Source organism: Athalia rosae, chromosome 3, assembly GCF_917208135.1.
Source record: "Athalia rosae chromosome 3, iyAthRosa1.1, whole genome shotgun sequence".
Classification (NCBI taxonomy): Eukaryota; Metazoa; Arthropoda; class Insecta; order Hymenoptera; family Athaliidae; genus Athalia; species Athalia rosae.
This window is the reverse complement of record NC_064028.1, coordinates 24,012,307-24,034,085: the sequence shown is the minus strand read 5'-3', so window position 1 is coordinate 24,034,085 and position 21,779 is coordinate 24,012,307. Positions and strand designations below refer to the sequence as shown.

Here is a 21,779-nt window from a genome sequence, read left to right as displayed (position 1 = left end):
GCACCCCACTAAATATTCAATGATCGTTGCTAATCGTATTCCTAGGAGTTTCTGAACTATAAGAAATTCCAAGGGGCTTGATGTCGTTCAAAAGTCGCACCCTTATGGCAACGATCGAATCCACATCATTCGCAGATATCTAGCGATACGGTAATCGGCACCATTACCTTGATTACCAGAATATCGCACGGTTTCGGTCTGATATACACGAATATAGAGGAAAGATGATATCGAAGCGAGTATATTCAGGTAACTTATCCGTTCGGTACTCTTATAAATCGAAGCATAAAGTCGTAGCGCGTTGCGGTGGCATGGTTGACGAGTAGACACGACGACAACTACGATGCGGTGTGATGTGACGTTGGTTGGTGGTGGTGTAGTGGTGGTGTAAGATCGGCGGTACAGTGTTGGTACCGTTGTAGTGGTGGTAATGGTAATGGTAATGGTAATGGTAAAATGGTGGTGGTGGTGGTGGTGGTATGGTGGTGGTACTAGCTAGAAGTACCGCTACGCGTTGGAGGTGCCCCGAGGCAAAATACCAACCTACCTACCTACCCAGAACTTACCTTGCAGCGAACAAGGTACACTGCGCAGGTGATTTTGTAAAACGTACGACCGCGCGGTTCGCGTTTACGTTATATCGGTAAGACTGTAGCCAACAGGACTCGATTCTCTCTGACGGCAGGCTACTAACCACCACAAAACCACTACCAACTTATACCACACAGTTGCTCGAGCAACGGTCGGACGGACGTACTCGCGGAGTCAACTTTGTCTTCGGCGAGGCCCCCGACCGGCTGGCACTCTTGTGGCCGACGGCCCCCGTACTGGACCCCAAGAGTTGTGCGCGAAATTAATCATCATTGTTATTATTGTTATTTTGTTATTTTTCGTCATTACTTTTCTATACTCACAAATCGTAGCGAACCGTCGTAAATGAATATACAAATTTTCAGTGAAGAAAAATACAAAATTTATGTACGTACAAAGATTATTGCAATATAATACGATATAACATACAACATAATCATCACATGACACGCGAGTGTGCACGTAATAAGATTCGATTAAATATATATGTATAAGAACAAACGAATGTAAATTGTTAAGAAGAAAATATCCATGTATATATGTTTCGTACATGTAATGACACGTATAAAGAATATGATAATGATGTGTAAAATGATGGTGAATATCGTTTGAATTCAATAATCATTGAATACTGGAGACTTAATTACACCGGAACCGTATTTATATGAAGAAGAAGAAGAAGAAACTTGATTATCATCATTGATCAATGGATCGGACTCTTCCGGTTTGTCGTTATTTTTTTTTTCCTACGTTTTCTTCGGCGGTTCGATCGATTTGCATGAAACTAAGCGGATACACTGACGAACGAGGAGATTGAAAATAAGTTATGAGGAACAAGTGTCGGTTCAAGTGATTATCGATAATAGAAAAAAAGTAATCGACGATAATGAAAAAGTTGATCTTCTTATCTGACATCTGGGAACTTTGCTCGGTCAGTATCTACGCCAAAAACTAGTGTCCGAATATATTTGAAGTTATGTTCGATATATTTCGTCTTAATTTTTCCATAACGTCGTATAGTAAGTGTGCTTTATAACCGAGCAGCTGTTCTCTTTGAAGGGGAAAATAATCGTTGTACAGTGTTTGAATATCGACTGTTTTTCGTTTTTCAATTATCACTGTTTCGTCTCACGTGAATTCTCTTGGATTCTTTGAAAATATATTCGACGGAGTGATATACCGTTGAAAAATTAGAAAAAGTGTTTTACAATGGAGGTCACTGCTGCTCCTTAGGTTGCTGCTGCTGCTGCTGACCAGAACAAGTAAAATTGAACGACGTATAAAGAAAGAGAAAAAAAGAAAAAAGTAATACCCCAAACAAGAGAAATCAACGAAAAATAAAAAAAAAAATAAAAAAAAGGAAGAAACGACGAGGAGCAAACCACTGAAAATTTTTAAAAACAGAAAAACATCGTCGTCGACGTCGGAATCTGACGAGGAGGAAAGTGGTGCAGAGTATTTCTCGAGTGTTTTATGTGTAAAGGAATAACCGGAGAAGTTTTTAGCTGTACAAAAGAGGGAAACAGCCGGTTTGCTGTTTGGTGGTGCGCCGTTGCTGAAGCAGGCGATCGGGGAATTCTTTCAGAGAGGACGCGTTTTACGGTGCGTCTGCTGCTCTTCGTCGTCGTCGCTGCCGCTGCTGCCCCTGGTTTGTTGCGGCTGCTGCACGAGCTCCGGTAGTTCTGATATCATCAACCGGTTTTTAAGGTTGGTTTACCCCTTAACCCATATTCTTAATACGAAACTAAGCACCGCATTTCTGTTTAGTATATATATATATACGCACGTACACGTATAGCACGGTTTCGTAGTATATCGGTCGATGGTCTTCAAATTCTCACCGCCGTATACGCAGGTGTACACGAACGTACGGTGTACATTATATCTCCTCCGCGTACGAGGTAACATACATTGACCAAAAACTCAATCCCCCGTCGTGGCCTGCAAAACCATCGCCGCATCGTCTCAGTTTTCAACCGGACATATGGTCTCTCGTTACAAACCTGATCAACGTAGGTTAACAACGCGCTCTCGTAACGCGCTGAATATCTCCTCTCTTATTCGCCTCATCTGCATCTCCGATGAAACAATCGAACCAAACCCGACGGAGAGAAAAACCGTTAACTACGTCCGAAAACCGTGAACGCGATGGATCGATCAAGGAGAAAAGAAAAAAGAAATTCCTTTTTCTCCCTCCCCCTACCACCGAGCTGCACGAGTTAATCAGCCTACTTTGCATTTGTAATTGACTAAAATTCCTCGTGTCCAGAAAACCATGAGCCACCGCATATAACTATGTATACGCTATAACACGTACGTACATACGTGTACGTTCGCTTACGGAAAGTAACGCTGAAGTATGTACAATGTACGAATAGGTATATATACGTAGTAATTAATTTCAGAATCACAAGTACTCGACTACATCCACGTTGATTCAGTCTACCGAAGTTGTTACAAGTGCGCGAGGTATATGAGCGCGCACTTTTTGTACCGATCGCGGTTGATCGGTAAAACTACCGATGTAGATATACATGCGCACGTATAGGTATCGCGTCGATTTGCATACCTGGTATTTTCTACATCCCTGGTTAAATAACGTACCCGTGTATCGTGTACATGCGCTGCACCAGCACGTGAACAAATATTTGTTTTAAAATTACGCGGGATTAGGTGTGATTCGAAAGAATCGAACGCGAGGGAACAGAAAAAACGAACGAAAGAACGACATTTTTTGTGGATATCCTTGTCACGTTTTTTTCTGGTTTCATTGGCTCGCGTTTTACTGATATCGTATTTGAAAAATCGACGGACACTGGTATACGACAAATCGTTGATCACGGTTCTTTTATCGCACCGAGGATAATGTGTGTAATTATGTATTACATCGATAAGTCTTGCGACTGATGCGTGCATATATAGGTACCCGGTTGAGCACGCGGTGGTGAAAGTGTGCGACGTATGTACGAATATAATATTAATAAACGTGTATCTGTACATAAAATCAGCGAGCGACTAGGACTAGAGATCGGTTCGATAAGTTGCGTACTTATACGTATACTCTATAGCTGTGGACAATGCATCTATACAGATTTTACTCAACGTTGTAACCGCATGATACTTATTAATCACATTAAACGTAGCTACATATCGAGGGCGTTATTATGGTTAATTAATAATGCAGTCGTATGACACGATATACAACGCAACAAAACAACACGATCGCATCTATATAACAGTGCAACTTTTATCGGTATGGTACGATATATTTCTATATCGTGTCGTCGATGGAGGTCGGTCACGAACCTCGGTTATATTATACATTTGTAAACTGTTATGAGTAGTATAGATGGAAAAAATCTTGAACGAGATCGTTCTGAAAAAATGACCAAAATCACCCCAATGAGGACTGAAAGATTTTCTAATTTAGTTTCGTTTTGTGTACCTAGTTGAAAATAGGCGTACATATAGGTATATACTTTTTTTCGAAGATGAATCACGTTCGAGAAATGTAAGTTTTGTTTGAGATGATCGAAAGATAAACGACGACGTGGTTTTGCTTGATTTTCGTTTGATTTTTGAGGCAAAAAATTAGATCAAAAAAGAAATCCAATCTTTCTTAAGGCCCGAGGTTTCTATAACGTGAAAATAATCATTATATAGTTTTACGTGATCATACGATCATCTGTCACAAGGATATGATTCTTTTTGTTCCTTCGGGCAGGTTTTCAAAAAATCTACTCTCACTTCTCCGTAACGTGAATAAGATGCCGTATAAAAGAAAAAAACGAAACGACGCTGTACGTAGTTGCCGATCGCGAGGTGTTCGCCAACTTCGTCGACGCATGTACAGTTTCACCGGATAAAATATATGAATCGAAACAGCGAGGGGATAAAAAAAAAAAAAACAGAAAATTTGCCACACTCACGAAGACCCACGAATACCCGAATAAATTTTCTACGAAAGTTTTCATTGAGTTTATATAAAAATTGTAGCTCCACGATATCAGAAACTGGCAACCCCTGGTCTGCCGCGAGACTTCCAACTTTATAAGCAACATCAGCATCAGCATCAGCAGCAGCAGCAGCAGCAGCAGAACAGCTAGAAGTTACCAACGAAGTTACAAAGCGGGCATCAGCTTATGGGTACGATCGGTCCCAGCAAATGTCAGAGTATCCTGCATCCAGCTGCCTGTTGGTTAAGCTAGTCGCGCTATACAGTCGAGAACCTGTCCCACAAGCGCTAGCAAAACCGACCCACGTACATACGCCGTACATACATTATAACATTTATATATATACATATGAATACATACAGTCGTACCGACTTATATACGTTTAATACCGACGCACACATGCATGCAGCGGATATGAAATACAAGTAGACAGACATAATATACGTGAAGAAAGGAGAGAGAGAGACAGAGAGAGAGAGAAATAAAAAGATACTCGCGCGCACAAAACGTTGATCAGCGTAAACATCTTCATTGTGGAGGACGTCGTACTCTGCGATTTTATGATCTTAATGGTTTTTCCATTTTCCTTTTTAACATTCGACAATTTGCTGGTTCTCGCTCCGGTCTAACAATAAGTTTCACGAATTGTTTCATATAATTCGACTCCATTTTCTGCCACCACATATATTACTTGAAGATATGTAGGTGCTCATGTGAGTTGTACGGGAATATATTCATATTTATACGTTTACAATAGCTGGAAGTCTCCCACGAGCCTCACTGTTTTATGAGATGCATATCTTCCTCATTTCGGAGCTTTCTTTTGTTTTGCCCCGATGGTCCCCCCCCCCGTCGTATCGCTATATATACCCGCCCGTTTACATGCGACTATATACGCGAAGGCTGAAAACAGTTTCCTGCTATTTTCTACTCGACGAACACCCTATATACCCATATGTTCACGCACATGTACGTACATCGCCTACCACTTCATAATACATCATCTGCTTCTTCTTCTTATTCTTCTTTCATTTTTCCCAGTTATAAACTGACCTAATTTTCAGAAACCTATACAGGTGCACCGAATTGACCCAGGCATGTGAGAAATTCAAAAAACTCACACGGAATAAACTGTACCTACTTTGTATATCCCTATCGATATTCCAGTCAAACATCACCATCTTTATTTCGGTTTTCGTTTTTTGATTTTTTGTCCTCAAGTGCGTAAAACATTTATATAGATAAATCTAGGCAATAGAAATTATATGACGTGTATTAGATTTCGAAAATTTTTCACACATGGGTATAGGTACCGATCCACTTTCTTCGTATGTACGTACATACGTGCCTACCTATAATTATCCGGTTATTATGTACGACATCCATGAAAAATTTGAACTCGCTGATGTTATGAAAAAAAATAAAAAATAAATTACTAATAATAATGATGATAATAATTCAGAGTAGAAAATCGTTGCATCCGGACCGCAGCTATAAATACAACACGTAATATCTGTCCGTATAGATCAGCGCTGGTTGATGGCTAAATACTTTTTAGATCGAGTCAATTCCCGAGAGACTTCAATGCCCGCACAAGAACCATGCACCGCTACTGCATATTCCGTTGCTATATGGATTGAGTAGCTATGTAGTACAGAAAAAATATATATCTATATATATACGTATGAATAGCCCGTATACATCGTGACCTAGTATTTCGACATTGTCAGTAAATATGATTATGATATATTTTTTGGTGTCCGTTGATCAAGTTTATCGAAGGGAAAAATGGACGAATAAAATAATGGAAAAATTAAAGTGATGAGTGGATTAAATTTATGAAATGAGAAAAAAAGCTACGGGTAACCAGGGAAATATAGATTGTAAAAGGAATAAATAAAAATAGACACATGCGATATGGAGGACGTTCTGCAGCAAGATCAGATAAACCTCCACATACATATAATTGCCACCTCCGTGTACATCTATCTGCATTAACATGCCTGCGTGCATATAATTTTGTTTCGTATGGCGCGTTTTTGATTTAATTTAATTTGAATTTTTATGGTTTTTTGTTTTACTTATTTTCTGATTTTATCGGGAATCGACGATGCAGCAACAAGTGTGTCAAATGATTTATATATATATATACACATGGTACACATACATACTTATTTATACGGAACCCCGGGCGCGGTATTTAGGTTGCTCAGGTAAAACGAGCATCGGGTCAGATGCCGCCATATGCTTCCTCTGCAGCAACCCACCAACCACCTCCACCACCTCCACCACCACCTTCTTCTCCTTCTTCTCGTGCGCAATACTTAACAACGTCAGCACCGGCTACAGCAACGGTGGCAAGAACACCGTGGAAATTATACATACGATGTATGTGTCAAAATAATGAAATTTTTATCTTCAATTTCAGGCAGTATATACACAATTATATACCTCTATGTATTTGTAACTCGTTTTGATAATAATTTTATTTTGTATGATACGTTCTATCGATCTGACTATACGCGTGTGAAATTATACACATATGTTTTGAGACGTGCAATCATAGAAGTACATACATAGGCAGTAATTAAACGGTTGACGAAGTCCGCGGTCGACAGCTATTATGTAGTCAAATCGAATTGAAGCTAATGAGTAATAATGTAATCGTTCGTAAAATTGAATACTATATAGAATCGTTTAATATAACCCGAGAGGTGCCGTACATTCATGTGCGTACCTATGTTGCGTAGAATGGAACGAAAAAAAGGAGAAAAAATGGAAAATTAATAAATAATGTCAATTAATCATTTTCATAAAACCTGTGTACGTATACCTTTGAAGATACAGTGTTAATGCGACGAGTACATACATAGATTGGAGAAAATTTTTGACTGACGTAAAAAACTTCGACTCAAGATTAGTATTCCATGTGAATCGATTCGACCAATTTTTAAATTTCGATCTACATCTGGATTTAGAAACTATAAACTTTGTCGCTGTGCGTTTTCCAAAATATAGATGAGAATTCATAAAAGTATGTATAGTACCTAAGGTTGGAATGAACGAAACGTGCGTTCAGTTGTGTTGGAATTTCCGAACGTGAAACTGTATACGTGTTTTTTTTTTCTTTCTAATCCAGAGTCTTTCATTTTGATTATTCATAAAATTATGAGGTGTGGGTACTCGCGGATATTAAATTATATAGATATACAGATGTACGTATTATATACACTCAGGAATTTAAATCAGATTTTTGTACTATCAAGCAAAACTAATTCACAATTTAATGGCCGTTTCGTGCGATACGTCGTACGGCATTTTATATTATCACGTACACATACATCTGTGTCGTTACATACGTATTCATATATATATTTATACACGTGCGTGTGATACACATACATGTTCATGTACACGAATATTAGTTTCTAAAAATAACTCGCGCTACGGTCAGCTTTTGAACGCGCGTGAATATTGCGGTCCGAAGTAACAAAAAATGAAAAATGAAAAAAAAAACGACAGTTACATACATGCCATTCGTCCTTTACGTGTATGCTGATACACATATATCCCCTCGTGTCTCTTTACACGATCCGCAAAGATCATGGCACAATTTATTTACTCATTTCATTTTTGTCTTCTTATATTTTTGTGGAGGAAATTTTTTTGCATCTTTCTTCCGCTCTTTCTTCTTTTCTTCCTTTATAGTAACTCGACGACTTTTTCTTCTCCTTCGTTTTATCGGCATTAAAATTTCGGTCTGCGAATTCTTCGTTCTTCTTTTATCTCGATTTTTGTAACTATTCTATAATAATGATAATCATCGTCGTATCAAGAGCGCGGTGCTGCAGCGGTGATGGTAAAAAAACTTTGATTTTATCTCTTGCAAATGTATAATTTTTACAGTATCGTTAATCAATCATACGTAGCCTGAATAATGTAGTGCAAATAAGTGGAGTGGTTGAAATTGTATAAGTAGATAATTTCGGACGTATTTATAATCTTATTTAGTTCAAGAATTTTATATAAAACGTGTACCGATATATCAGGTTGATCCAGTTCGAACGATCGGCGTTAAGGTTGTCTATTTGCTTAATTAGCTGGTCAATTTTTTTATTCATTTATTTTTTTTCGTTACTTCCAACAATTTTCATCAACATCCTCCCACGTATATCTTCACGATCTCATGGTGTACGCTGTAGGATATGACATTGAACGTACACCTATGTATTAGAATTTATATAATTTGTACATTCGTGTACATGAATATTTACGCCGTTATACATAGGACGTTAAATGTACATACCCGTGTCTAGGTATTTGTGTACACTTACGGTTGACTGTGTAGCGACTGACTAATCGATTGCGCAAAATATGTATGAGCAGGAGCTGTATAACCGGCAAAAGAACTAAACGCAACTATATGATCATCGCGTAGTTTCAGCTATAGCTTGTACGTAGGTATGTGGTTGTAAATGTATTTACAGAAGAGATATATCTCGTTTGTCAACCTTTGAGTGTACGTGTAAATGTGTACGTACACGTAGATCCCGGGATGACGTCATCGTTAAAACTAAATCACGTGATGTACATACATATGAGAAACCATAAAGCACGTTAACCCTGCAGATTATCACCCGCTAATAGTTATATCGACGACGGTTATTGTATCGCGATTACTCGCGTGAGAAAATAACCGATCAGTTTCATGAAATTCAATTTTTCCCTCCCCCCGCTTCTCCCCTTCCTTTTCATTCGATTCTTCGCTCTTTTTTCCATCGAATCTGAATTCAGAATCCGATATACGCGATATAACACAGATATACATCGTATCAAGCGAGATATCTTTGCCGTACGATTTTTATTATACTCCGCATCACGGACGCCGATAATTATTCTTGTGCACCGATCGTTACAATGGTTATCATGCGCGCGGTTTCTCGGTAAGGCAATTGAATTTATTATAAAATGTGTATCATAGTATAATTCAGGCAACAGGTAGGTATTTAATAGTACAGCATAGATACGCAGCGGTATTGGGTGTGTACGTATGTGTTTCGCGTGCAATTGTGTAGGTCGGGTTAGGTAGGGTACTGTAAAGGTACGTCTCGTAACGCGAGTTAAAATACTAAAGCGAGTCATGACAGCTCGGGGCTATGTAGGCGGACTTGCCATCGGTATAGTTATACGGTATAGGTATACAGTTGCGCAATATTCGGACCGCGCTCCTGCGGCTGAAGAGCGAGTCCGACGTTCGTTCTATCTAGTTGTACCTAGTATCGTTCTGTCGGTTATTAAGTAAATAGGTTATATGTATGTATAGCTGATCCTTACAGCGCGCGTAGATATAGGTACGGTATATGGCTGCTCTTGCAGCCTTTGTAAATACCTACACTCAGACACGGGGGTATTATATATTGTAAACGGATAACCGACTCGCGATCATCGGTACTATCTTTGGTCGGTTCATTCGATTCCGTAAGACCGCCGCTGCCATACGGATGCGGGATGACTAACTTTGTAGAAAAAGTGTAACTCTTACACGCCAATGCTGAAATTCCGATCGGCGATATTTTGAAATCTACACACCGTGTGTACACGGGGAAATAGTTTAGAGTTACAAACGTCGAACGATGATCTCGGAGGAACAAAAAAATCGATCGTATGAAAGAAAGAATGAACGGGATCCTTAGAGAGCTTTTTGAGCTTTTTTTGTCGTTTTCATTAGAAATTTTTGCCTCTAGGATTTTCGATCGCTTACGTCCACTTTTCGATAGAAACGATCCTTGGCAATATGTAAGCCACATGTATGCATTTTTTAATCCAGGTTATTAGAGCTTCGGAATCCAGTTTTTCGGAAATTCTTGTACTTTGTGAAACGACGTTTAATTACCATATGCGAACGATTGAGTTCTGTTCTTTTTTCAAATTTTTTTTTTCTTTTACTTTGGATCCACAACATACTGTACGTAGATATTCCAAATTGTTGCGTTTTTCTTTTTCCGTAATCTCGTTTGTTGTGATGGATTTTAATTACATTTTTTCGCAACGTCGGTCTTCGGTTCAAAAAGTAGAAACAAAGAGAAGAAAAGCGATAATTGGCTGCGAACCAGTTTTGAGGTGGTTGGCACCAATGGTTTTTTATTTTCTCAAATGAGAAACAATTTTTTGTACGTAGTTCGGACTCGTACTCGAACAAAGCACTCGGCTTCACGATATCGCTTATTTTGTAATATTCGTTCCTTCTTCCCCTGGTATTTGAGAACTGATTCTCTACAGTTGCATGTTTGTTGAGTATGCTCTTCCGAAAGTAGAAAAAAAATATTCCCGACTTTAGAGAACCGAATGAAAGCCGCATTCCGTTAGTCGTCAAAAAAAAAGAAACCAAATCAATTCAAATCGATCGATCGTCACTGGTTTGAATGTTATCGCCATATACTATGTGTTATCGCCGATCGATCTTTTGCATTTTTTCTTCATCTAACATTAAGTTTCAGCGAACATCGACTGGTTGTAAAATTGTAACGAGCACTGAGCAACAATTTTTCGGTCACTATGCCATTCCAAACACATTTTTTGAATTGCACCGGAGCCAACGGATCCGTAACGACTTACATCGAATTCTGTGCCGCGATGATTAATCCTATCAAACGATAGGTACCTATAGTGATTAATCGTTACAGGAAGTAAAGATAAAACGAGTGGAAAAAAGGCCCCAAAAAAAAAAAAAAAGAAGAACTGCTTATTACACTGTCTACGATTCGCTCCGGATCAATGGCAACGGCGAAACGTGGTGTTTCCGTGACGAATGTCGTGTCTGTGAAAAGATACCTTACAGTAATGTGTCCCTGGCGAGGTGCGAGGTCATAAAATGACAATGATAGTGTCGAGGACTGGCGATCGACTGACACTGACGTTTTTTGCTCTTCCTCTTTTTTCCTTCTTCTTTCTCGAATACTTAGAACCGGGATAGTATATAATTTGGGGGTCGTCATCACCGTAACGAAAATATATAAATCAAGTTTTTAGAATTCGTTTATTTTTATTTTTATTTTTTTTCTCGCCGTCAGACGCTGTATTCGCGATTCTCATGAATACCAATCCGCATCTCGAAGGACCTGCAACTCCGTAGCAAATGTGATTCGCAGCCCGCCGCATCAAGGATTAATTTTTCGATCGACGATTCCGAGATCTATCTACCACTACACGTACACACCTGATTACTACACCTTATTGTTCCTCACGGTATAGTCCCGACAACATTATAACGACCTCGACATAAAGGACCTTAACTGTCTAACACATTCGTTCACATTATGTACAGGAAGTTATCTGTACAAACCTGTACATATACGTATACACGAATGTATATTTCCTCTGTCAAAAATTTACGATCATCTCCTTCAATCCCAGCGAAAATGGGTCAGCTGTAATATACAAGCCTATTGTTAGACCGAGATTGTTCGGAAAGAAAGAAAAAAAAAGAGGTAAAATAAATAAGGAGCTGATACAAATTAGAAAAAAAAAAAAATTAAAATCCAACTTCTTTTTTTCTTCTCTCCATTCGATCATATTTTCTCGCGGCTCTATCGTGCAGAGGTATATACACGTGTAAGATATAAGTTATAGTTCTACCTGTACGTATATTTATAACATACTAATTCTGCTTCTACGGTACGTACGTACGATTTAAGTGGTATGGTATACAGCTAGGGTCGGCCGTGTTGGTCGCGCACGACTGACTCAACTGGAGATTTCTACTGAATTGCAAAATAAACGCCTCTAGGCCAGCTCGGAGCTGGGCAATATTTTCGTCGTTCTCGTCGTGGTATGAGGTGCCCGAATTTGTCGCTGGCGTTTGTACAGCTTTTTTTTCAATTCACCCATAGAGGTAGAATTTCGAATTTCTTTTTTTCTTCTGCTTCAATTTTTCTGTCTTCGATTTTTTTCATCCAATAAAACTTTTATCTCTCCTCCCCCCCGTCATTCCTTCGTCGAATGAGAACACACACGCTCGTAGATGCTGTGCAGTAGAAAAAGATAGAAAAGAAATGCAAAAAAAAATTTTTAAGATTTAAAAATACAACTGAGATCTGTTCGTAATCGCAGGTACTTACATACCTCTATGTGTAATTATATATATATATATTAGAAATACCACATAGTATATATCATAGAATCAACTTTTAGTTAAGGTTGGGTTGAGTCTCAAAACAGATTTCTCTTCGGCAGCAGAGAAATGGACGACCATGCGCATTATAGCGTGTGTTATAAAATCACATATGCATATATACGTATGCATCATATGGAATATAAAAACATGTTCGTGTGAGTTTCGTTTGTTGTGCCAAGCTTTTTTTTTCTCAATAATTCCATTTATTTTTTTTTTTTCTTTAATTTTATTCCAAATACATTCAACCGTAATTAAAATAAAGAAATTAAAAAGATAGTAATTTAGTGATATAAGTATATAACTCAATATGGACGGATTAAACGTGTCTTTTTGTTTTTTAATTAATTGATATAATTGGAAAGAAAGAAAAGAAAAGAGTAAGAAAAAAAAAATTAATCGGTCGAAGAAAAAGAAACTAATAATTAAATTCTGTAATTTTCCACCATCAGTTTATAATATTCGTAGACATACATATATGTATAATGTGTATTATTTATTCATGTTTTATGTGTGTTTATATGTTAGAAATTAAAAACGAAGAAAATCTTACAGCCACACACGAGTATGTGCACGTATATGATTAACTCAAAGTAATACGATATGAAATCATCTCCAGCGGTCTCACGGTACAATTTATTAATATTCTATAGCTAAATAGAAGACATATGTGTAACTAACGGCGTATACTATATGAACACCTTACATACGGGTGTAAGTTTACCATTTCTGATCCCTTAGTATTCCATATGAATATTATAGTCACAGTATATCAGTTCTCAGGAAGTCAGATTTATCGATTTCACAAATTTTCTGATCGCTATTTTTTACCCGTGTCGATACGTATATGCCAAGAGATTCGGGTGAGATTCGATCGAATTTGGATTTTTTTTTTTTTTTTATGGTTTCCAAGTTGTTTTCGTATGCTTAATTGATACTACTTAATTAAGTTACGGAATTTTTATTCTCATTTCAACTGATTAAGTCGCATCTTTATTGGCTGATTTTTTTCAGTTTTTTTTTTTTTTTCAGACTTTGATTGACGAATGCTACGACGTTTTAGATAGAAATAACAACTTACATATGTCTTAAAATATATTCTCCACGTTCTTGCACGTATCAAAAGATGGACGATGACGGTACACAAGTTTATACCGATGCTACTATAATCCCAAGTTGCCGCTGCTGCTGCTGCTGCTGCTGCTGCAGCCCTCAAAGTCTCAACGCAGAATTAACAAACCGCTTATATACACATGAGCATGTATATGGGTATATACCCATACGTATCTTAAATACATTGCATTTTAGTATTCTGGTTTTGCTTTGAACAAGACTTGAATTTTTCATTTTATGAATACCAGCGTCTGCATGTGTAGGATGTATACGTGCTGTATAAATATATACACATCGTATACATATGTAGCATGTTAGATGTACCTACAGGATGTAGCTACAAAACTTTACCATTTAGATGCACCCGGCGTCTCTGAGGGATCCTCTCGTTTTTTTAATTTTATTTTTTCAATTCATTTTTCTCCATTTTATCTTATTTTTTTTTTATTTCTTTTTCTCTCTCTTCATTTTCCTCGCTAACGTCAATTTTCTTCTCGTATCTGCGACGCAAGAAACTTTGAAAAAAAAAAAAAAACCGACGTACGTATTACAAACCTCAATCCAAGAAGGGACGCGAAAACACGATAGTAGGTATATAATTTATAAAAAAAGGCAAAGAGAAGAAAAAAAGGGAGAAAAAAGAACCCGAACAAAAAATAAGAAATCTCTAAAATGGATTGAAAAATTAGCCGGCTATTTTCAAGTGGGTCAGAACAACTATACGTGCTATCTGCTGCCTGCATCTGTGTACAGTTCAACTTGACATAAGTAAGCTTGATAAGTTTGAGACCGAATTATATAGCCTACACGTGCTGCAACTGAGTACCTGCCCACTAATTAGTAATTAGGTCTCCATAACGCGGCTCTGAGTTCGTTACAGTTTTCTAGGGCAACAAACTCGACTCATCTCGGTTAACTCAATACTCGGAAATTTTTATGTCTGATGCACGTGGGCAGAAACTGGCATATTAACGGACGATCGCGGCTGACCAGCTGCTATACCGGGAGCTGGTGACCCACGCGATAAGAAAAAAAAAAAAGGGTGTCTTATACTTTTTGCAGCATAATTTACCCCCTCCCGGAATCTTTTTCGCCGATTTTTTTTCAAAGATTTCTTTACGATTTTGCAGCGATTGGTATGCCGATTGTCGCGTCTAATCAGCTGTGCCTGATTTAATCCGTCGAGTCGAGTCCGAAACGCACGTTAAGTTTTCTCGCACTTCGTATATTATACATATATATAGATATATATGTATAGCATAGTAGTAAATAGAGAAAGTGCGGCAGTCCTCATCCGCACTGCAGATCGTTCGATCTCCGTTATTTTACTCGTCCGAAGTTCAGAGATCGAGACTCGCGAGATTATTGGTTTATGCTCGCGCGGTTGCGAGCCGTCGCACCGATCATTTCTTTTTTTTTTTTTCTTTTTCTCCTACATAAATAATTATTTTATTTGTTTCATCTTTCGGACGAACGTTTTTCAATAACGAAATATACGGCTCCTCGGTGCGCTGCAGGCTTCTGTTTTCATTGCTCCACCAACGATTTTTATTTCAGCAATTATACCGATCTCTTCGTTAAGCCCGACGACTAACGGCGATTTCCCTTTAATGTTATCTCATTTTTTTATATTCTTAGTTTTTTTTTTTTTTTTTTTATTTCGTACGAGTTTTCTGGTTTCTTTTCTTTTTCAATTAAAAATTCTTCGCTCAATTTTTTTCATTTTATTTTCATTACCACGTGCGATCGTATTTTCATCATAACCTGCCACGATGGTTATTTTTATTGCGCCTTTCGTACTTTTGACTTATATCTTTTTTCCTCAGTCCTCCGCAATGCCACAAGTTTACAGAGAGAAACCGGCGCGTTGTCGGTATCGCCCGAGGGCACCACGGGATGCCCGTGGTGGGTAGAAACAACGGAAAAACAACGAGGGACCGGGAAACACTAGGTGAAATTACTCGGCTAATTAACCGATAAACCATCGCCGTATCATTACCGCGTATAAAACTGGCCGTAAAACGATCGGCCGATTCTCAATTGAGAGTTAAATACATATCGCGGCATATTCATCGAATCCAACGGTAAAGGTGTAGGACCGATACGATGAAAAAAAAAAAAAGTATCGGAAAGAATCTTTTATGAGTTATACTCACGTCGATTCCACCTTGCCGATTTGTATGTCACTCCGGGTGACAACTCGGTCGAAGAATATTTACCCGCGTTATTAATGATCCACCAAATTTTTACCGATTCATATAAGTCGACACGTGAAAATCTTACGATCGATCGAGTTCTGACTACTCAACTAAATAAATGAATAAATCAGTCGTGGAAAATTTCGTTGTGGGTTATCGATCCATTTGTGTGTCACCTAAAAATCGGCCGTCGGTTTTCTGAAGAGAATATAAAAAAAGGTCGGTGTTCGGACTTTCTTGAGTTCCAGCGATCGACGCGGTTAAAAATTTACCGATTCGTATACGTCGACGAGTGGACATTGCGGAAGAATTTTTTCTCGCGATATCGATCGATCGAATTTTTGCCGATTTCTATAAAAACTCGCTTCGATATACCTCCAGACTTCTTGACTCACTGCGCAAACACACGTGAATCCTGTGCAGGTTGACTCGGTGTATACGCGATCGTTGATACCACACTTACACTCGTCGGGCCGTCGAAGTATGCGTTGCTTAGAGCCGTTGGAAGGGTTGCGCAAGTTGCACTTAGCTCGATGTGTCTCCTCGGCACCGGCAGCACGGGGCGCTCGGTTTAGCTCGTTGCTCGATTCCTGCTTGTTACTTATACCGTAGCTTATGTACCTATACCCGAAGGAGGTTTATACACTGAATTTATAAGCGGGCATATTGCGTTCCCACGCCTTACGAGTATGTTGAGCTGGTCTTCGACCTAGTGCCTACCAACTGGTGCGCGCCTACCAACTATATCCAGCATCCTATACGCTGCATGGATAGTCTTACCGACTAGTATCCGTCCGACCGAATGTCTGTATGGTTTTCTAGTATTATATGCCTTTGCACAATATATACACGCGTACGATGCTAGCACATGTGTACGTACGTCCACGTATACGTACGTAGCGGCTATAGACATTCGTACTGAATATGTTACGAAAAACTAGCAACTCAACGGCGGTGTGCACCGTGCATAAAATATAGGGCATCCACCCGGTCATTAATGGCGGTAGCAGCAACAGCACCGGTAGCAGTTGGAATAAGAGCCGTGCAACGTGAACTGATAATGAGTAAATCGTATAATATCGCGCAGAGATCCGTAATCCGGATAATTTTTTGTTCCTCTTTCGGGAACCTTGAAAATTAATCCAGTCGTGACTTTTTGTTGCAGACTTTTCCCGGCGCGTCATACCCGAGGATGGAAAAAGGGACAGCGGGGAACGCGAAGAGTTTTCAAGTCGTTTGATATCGGGAAGAATCACAACGATTTCAACAGCAGAGATTCATTCGAAGAAAGTTTTTTAATCGACACCCTGAAAATATCGGCAACATCGCGATGGATATAACGGAGGCGTTCGCACCGGGGGGTGGAAACGAAGACCTCGGGAAGACGGACTTTTTCGATTTCGTCGTATCGCCAGCCCCTCACGGTGCTCCCGGCGACACGGTTTCGGACGAGGAGGGTTTTCTTCATCGTTCGTCTTGCCGGAGCATCGGTGTCAGTTTCCTCCAGGATTCGAGGCAGGACTCGCACGACTCGAGGCACGACTTACACCCGTCTTCCTTCGTCAAGGAAACGAACAATAACACGCTCACGGCGCTTCCACCGGTTTCGACGATCACCGGATCTCTGACGCACCATCACCACCATCACCACCACAATCACAATCACAATCGAAACCACGTGTGCGTGGTGCAGAACACGGACGTAGCCATGGATCAACCGGACTGCGATTATTGGGGGGACGAAGGAAAGGAGCAAACCTGCAGCATATTACTCGAAGATCTCAGCAAATATTGTTGGTCGACAACGACGAATCAACATTCCCAAGGTCACGGTGGCGACGGCGTGGTTCAGGGCGCGGACAACGCCGTTGTACGGGGCGGTTGCATCACACCTGGAAATCACCGACAGAACACAGACGGTGCAATTTACACTCTTACCGTACTGAACAACGACGCTAACTCGATGGACGCTCTGGACTGTTGCAAGAGTCCCGCGCCGACATCGGGCGAGTCTTGGTCACTTCGGCCGAATCTCGATCTGGACGCGATCCTGAACCTCGACCCCTCCAACGACCACGACCAGGATTCCGTCGCCGAATCATCGAGGAACGACAGGTTCCACGTCATACCGGTAGCGGCTATGACCTCCCAATACTCGACCGAGGACAGCGGTTTCGTCGAAAGCAAAGAAATAACCTGCAGCAGAACGTTGTCCGCGGGGCCTCCCGGTACGGGAGACAACAACAACGATTGGAAGTTATCCGATCAAAACCACTTGCCGGACAACGCCGCCAACGATTCGGCCGAAAGTTTACTACGAAGCGCTCTTCAGGGTAAATTGTACTCCGGAACGAATGCTCAAGTCGTCACCTCCTCGTCCTTGAATAATTCACAAACACCCACTTTGGCAACTCTTCAAGGATCGACGACCGGGGCACCTTCTCACGTTCAGATATTAACGGATCACCAGACGGACGAGAGTATGCATCCCTGTACGGAAGAAGATTTGCTACTGTCTCAACTTGACGCGACCACGTATCGTCCCGGGGATTACGAGAAATTGAAAAGCATCGCGAACGAAGTCGTGGAGTCCTATTGTAACCTTGAACCCGTGTGCAACGTATCGGCAACAACGACTGTGATGTACACTTTGGATCCGGCGAGCGGAAGTCTCGGTACCATAACGTTGCCGGCAGATTTGAGTCAAGTGAGTACGGTAACCGTGGTGACGTCCGGTCAACAGGAAACGGTGATAGGAGGTCAGAGTTCGGTTCGACAGGATCCGGAAACCGGCAATAACCAGATCCAAATATCACCACCAACGAGACCGGTATCGGCCCCGAGTACAAAACCGGCGAAAAAGTACATCAGACGAGTGAACAGAAACGGAAATAACTCGAGTGGCGGAGGGGGAGGAGGTGGGGGAGGAGGTGGCGGTGGTAACGGTGGTAATTCAGGTAACACAAACGGCAATAGTCAACAACAAGGAAGCGGTGGTTCTCCAGGTAGTGTACAACGCAAAGAAAGATCTTTACATTATTGTAGTATATGCAGTAAAGGTTTCAAAGACAAATACAGTGTGAACGTACACATCAGAACGCACACCGGAGAAAAACCTTTCGCTTGTTCGTTATGCGGTAAAAGTTTTCGTCAAAAAGCACACTTAGCTAAACATTATCAAACTCACGTTGCTCAAAAACCGTCGACAAACGTTGGAGGTACAACGGCAACTTCGACAACATCCGTAACCGTCAACACGTCTGCTTCAGCTTCGCCTACGAACGTTAACCAAAACAATTCAACTGTACCAGAAACAACCACTGTCGTCGTACCACCTCAACAGCAACAACAACAACAACAACCACAATCCGCAGCAAGAACCCAAACGCATGCCAACAATGTGGATCAGGTAAACGCTGCAACGTGCAATAATTCCGCAAGCAGTTAGCCGCTAATGATTTAGTGTTTTTTTTTTAAGAAGTTCAAAAAAATATTCTGAATATTTATAAAGAAATTAATTAATAATATATGCCTATATACAAATAAAGTATAGAAACATTTATACCGCGATACGAATTGTTTTTTTTTTTCTCAGTTTTTTATTCGTCTTTCTATATGAAAACGGACACAAAACAAAAAAACAGAAAAAAGAATAGCGAACATTTTTAATTTTTTATTCTCTCCTAATTACGTACATAATTAACGAATACTATATTATAATTATTCGAATTACATATATACATAAAATGGCGAGCTTTCTAAAATAAATCGGCTATAACGATAAAAATAAAAATAAAAAAAAGGAAAACGTAGTTTTTTTTTTACTCATAGTACACCATCAAGAGATTCTATATAGTAGAGCCACGCTTGGAGTGCATAAGAAATTAATATACGATTATAAGTAACAAGAAAGAGAAGAAGAAATTCTAAAAAGTAACGACACCATGACTCTCAAATAAATTATATTATAGTCGAAAAACTTTTCATGTTAAAATTTTGTTCCTATATAAGAAGACCTTTTTTTTTATCATATAATGATATACATACAATTGTAATAACGAACACATAATACACGATACGTATGAATGAATAACTCACAAAATAATAAAATCGATAATAATAATACTCATAATATTAATAATAAGAATAATAAGTATGATAATAATAATGATGATTTTCATCTACGGCCAATCGTACGTTTTCGAAGAATCTCGAAAAGGGGTATTCGTTATAGCACGAATGAAAAAGATCAATGTACAGAAACGAGAAGAAAAATGAGAAAAAAATTAAAATGGAGTAAAATAAATTATTTACAATCTCTGATCGATGAACGTATAATTTTTATAAGCATATACATGCCCGTGTGTACGTAAGTTTATTATTGTTATCATTATTGTTGTTATGATTATTATTATTATGTTTTGCAACTACCTACATATACATATAAATAATTAGTAGCACGAGCTGTGATTTAGATACATACTCAACGAGTGATTATTATACGATACTATACATTATATTATACATATTTATATAATATATGTCTCTGCATACATTATATAATAATATACGTACCTATTACATGTTGAATTTATAAATAAATTACAACGTTCAACGTTGACAATATTTCTTACTTTTTTTTTTTTTTAATTTTATTCTATTTTATTTTTCAATCCCCGTTTCGATCGACTTAATGTATATAGGTATTATATATTTATATATGTAGTGTAAGGCTGGGCAAAGTAGGGTGCTTGAGCTTTGTGAAATTTAAATACGATGAAACTTCTCTCTTTTATTTGTATTTGACGTGAATAACAAATATTTTCAGTTACTGTGAAACAGAAAAAATAATTATAATTTCATTGGATATGATTGATAAAAAGTTTGGTAACATTGAAAGTCATTGACACCAATATTTCATTGAAATTAATTATAAGAAAAAAAAAATAATTGTCAAGTCTGAAATAAGGTTGAAGTCTTTTTCGATCGTTTTGAAAAAAAAATTTACCTCATTTTGCCCCGCTACCCTGCTTTGCCTCGCCGTCCCCTATATATGTGTGTTATTTGTATCAGCGTAAAATAATGCGTCGCAAAGCGTTATCTTGCCAATATTCAATAATAATGATCATTTTTATTATTATTATTATTATTATTATATAAATACGTCCAACTATACATATGTACTATCTACAATTCATAATATGTAATAAACACACAGACACACACACACACACACACACAGACATGATAAATTGTAATCGTAGTATAATTATTTTAAATATCCACAACACCAATATGAATGTAACGATAATATTAATTGCGATGAAAATAATTACAATCATAATTTACGTGATTAAATTATAGATACAATAAATACGTATATACTCAACTATTTTGAATATAGATACACGTTATTAATAAATTACCTTACTTATAAACATATAAAATTTTCTCATTTTTGTTTTTACAATTTTTTTTCCTTGATTTTTTTTGTACGTTTTTAATTGATAATAATTGTAGTAGATTATATACCGTATTTGAACGCCTTAAAAACTATTATCATTATTACAGAGAAAGAAGAAAAAAAAAGTAGCATGAATATATAATATATATACATCATTTATATACATATGACAATAATATAAATAATAATATATTGTAGACGATGAATTCTGCATTAAATAATTTAGTATGTAACAGCTGCAGCTGTGCAGGTAGTAAAATATACATATACATATGTAATATTATACG

At 38.5% G+C, this 21,779-nt stretch overlaps 1 protein-coding gene across 1 annotated transcript; it reads left to right on the top strand.

Moving 5' to 3' along the window:
• Nucleotides 1-429: 429 nt before the first annotated feature.
• On the top strand, nt 430-20,802 carry LOC105686807 (transcription factor Sp3). Its single transcript, XM_012401942.3, has 2 exons — nt 430-2,298; nt 17,194-20,802. Exon 2 carries the CDS (start codon nt 17,359-17,361, stop codon nt 19,474-19,476), a length of 2,118 nt encoding a protein of 705 aa, XP_012257365.2. The 5' UTR covers nt 430-2,298; nt 17,194-17,358; the 3' UTR covers nt 19,477-20,802.
• The last annotated feature ends 977 nt before the right edge of the window (nt 20,803-21,779 follow it).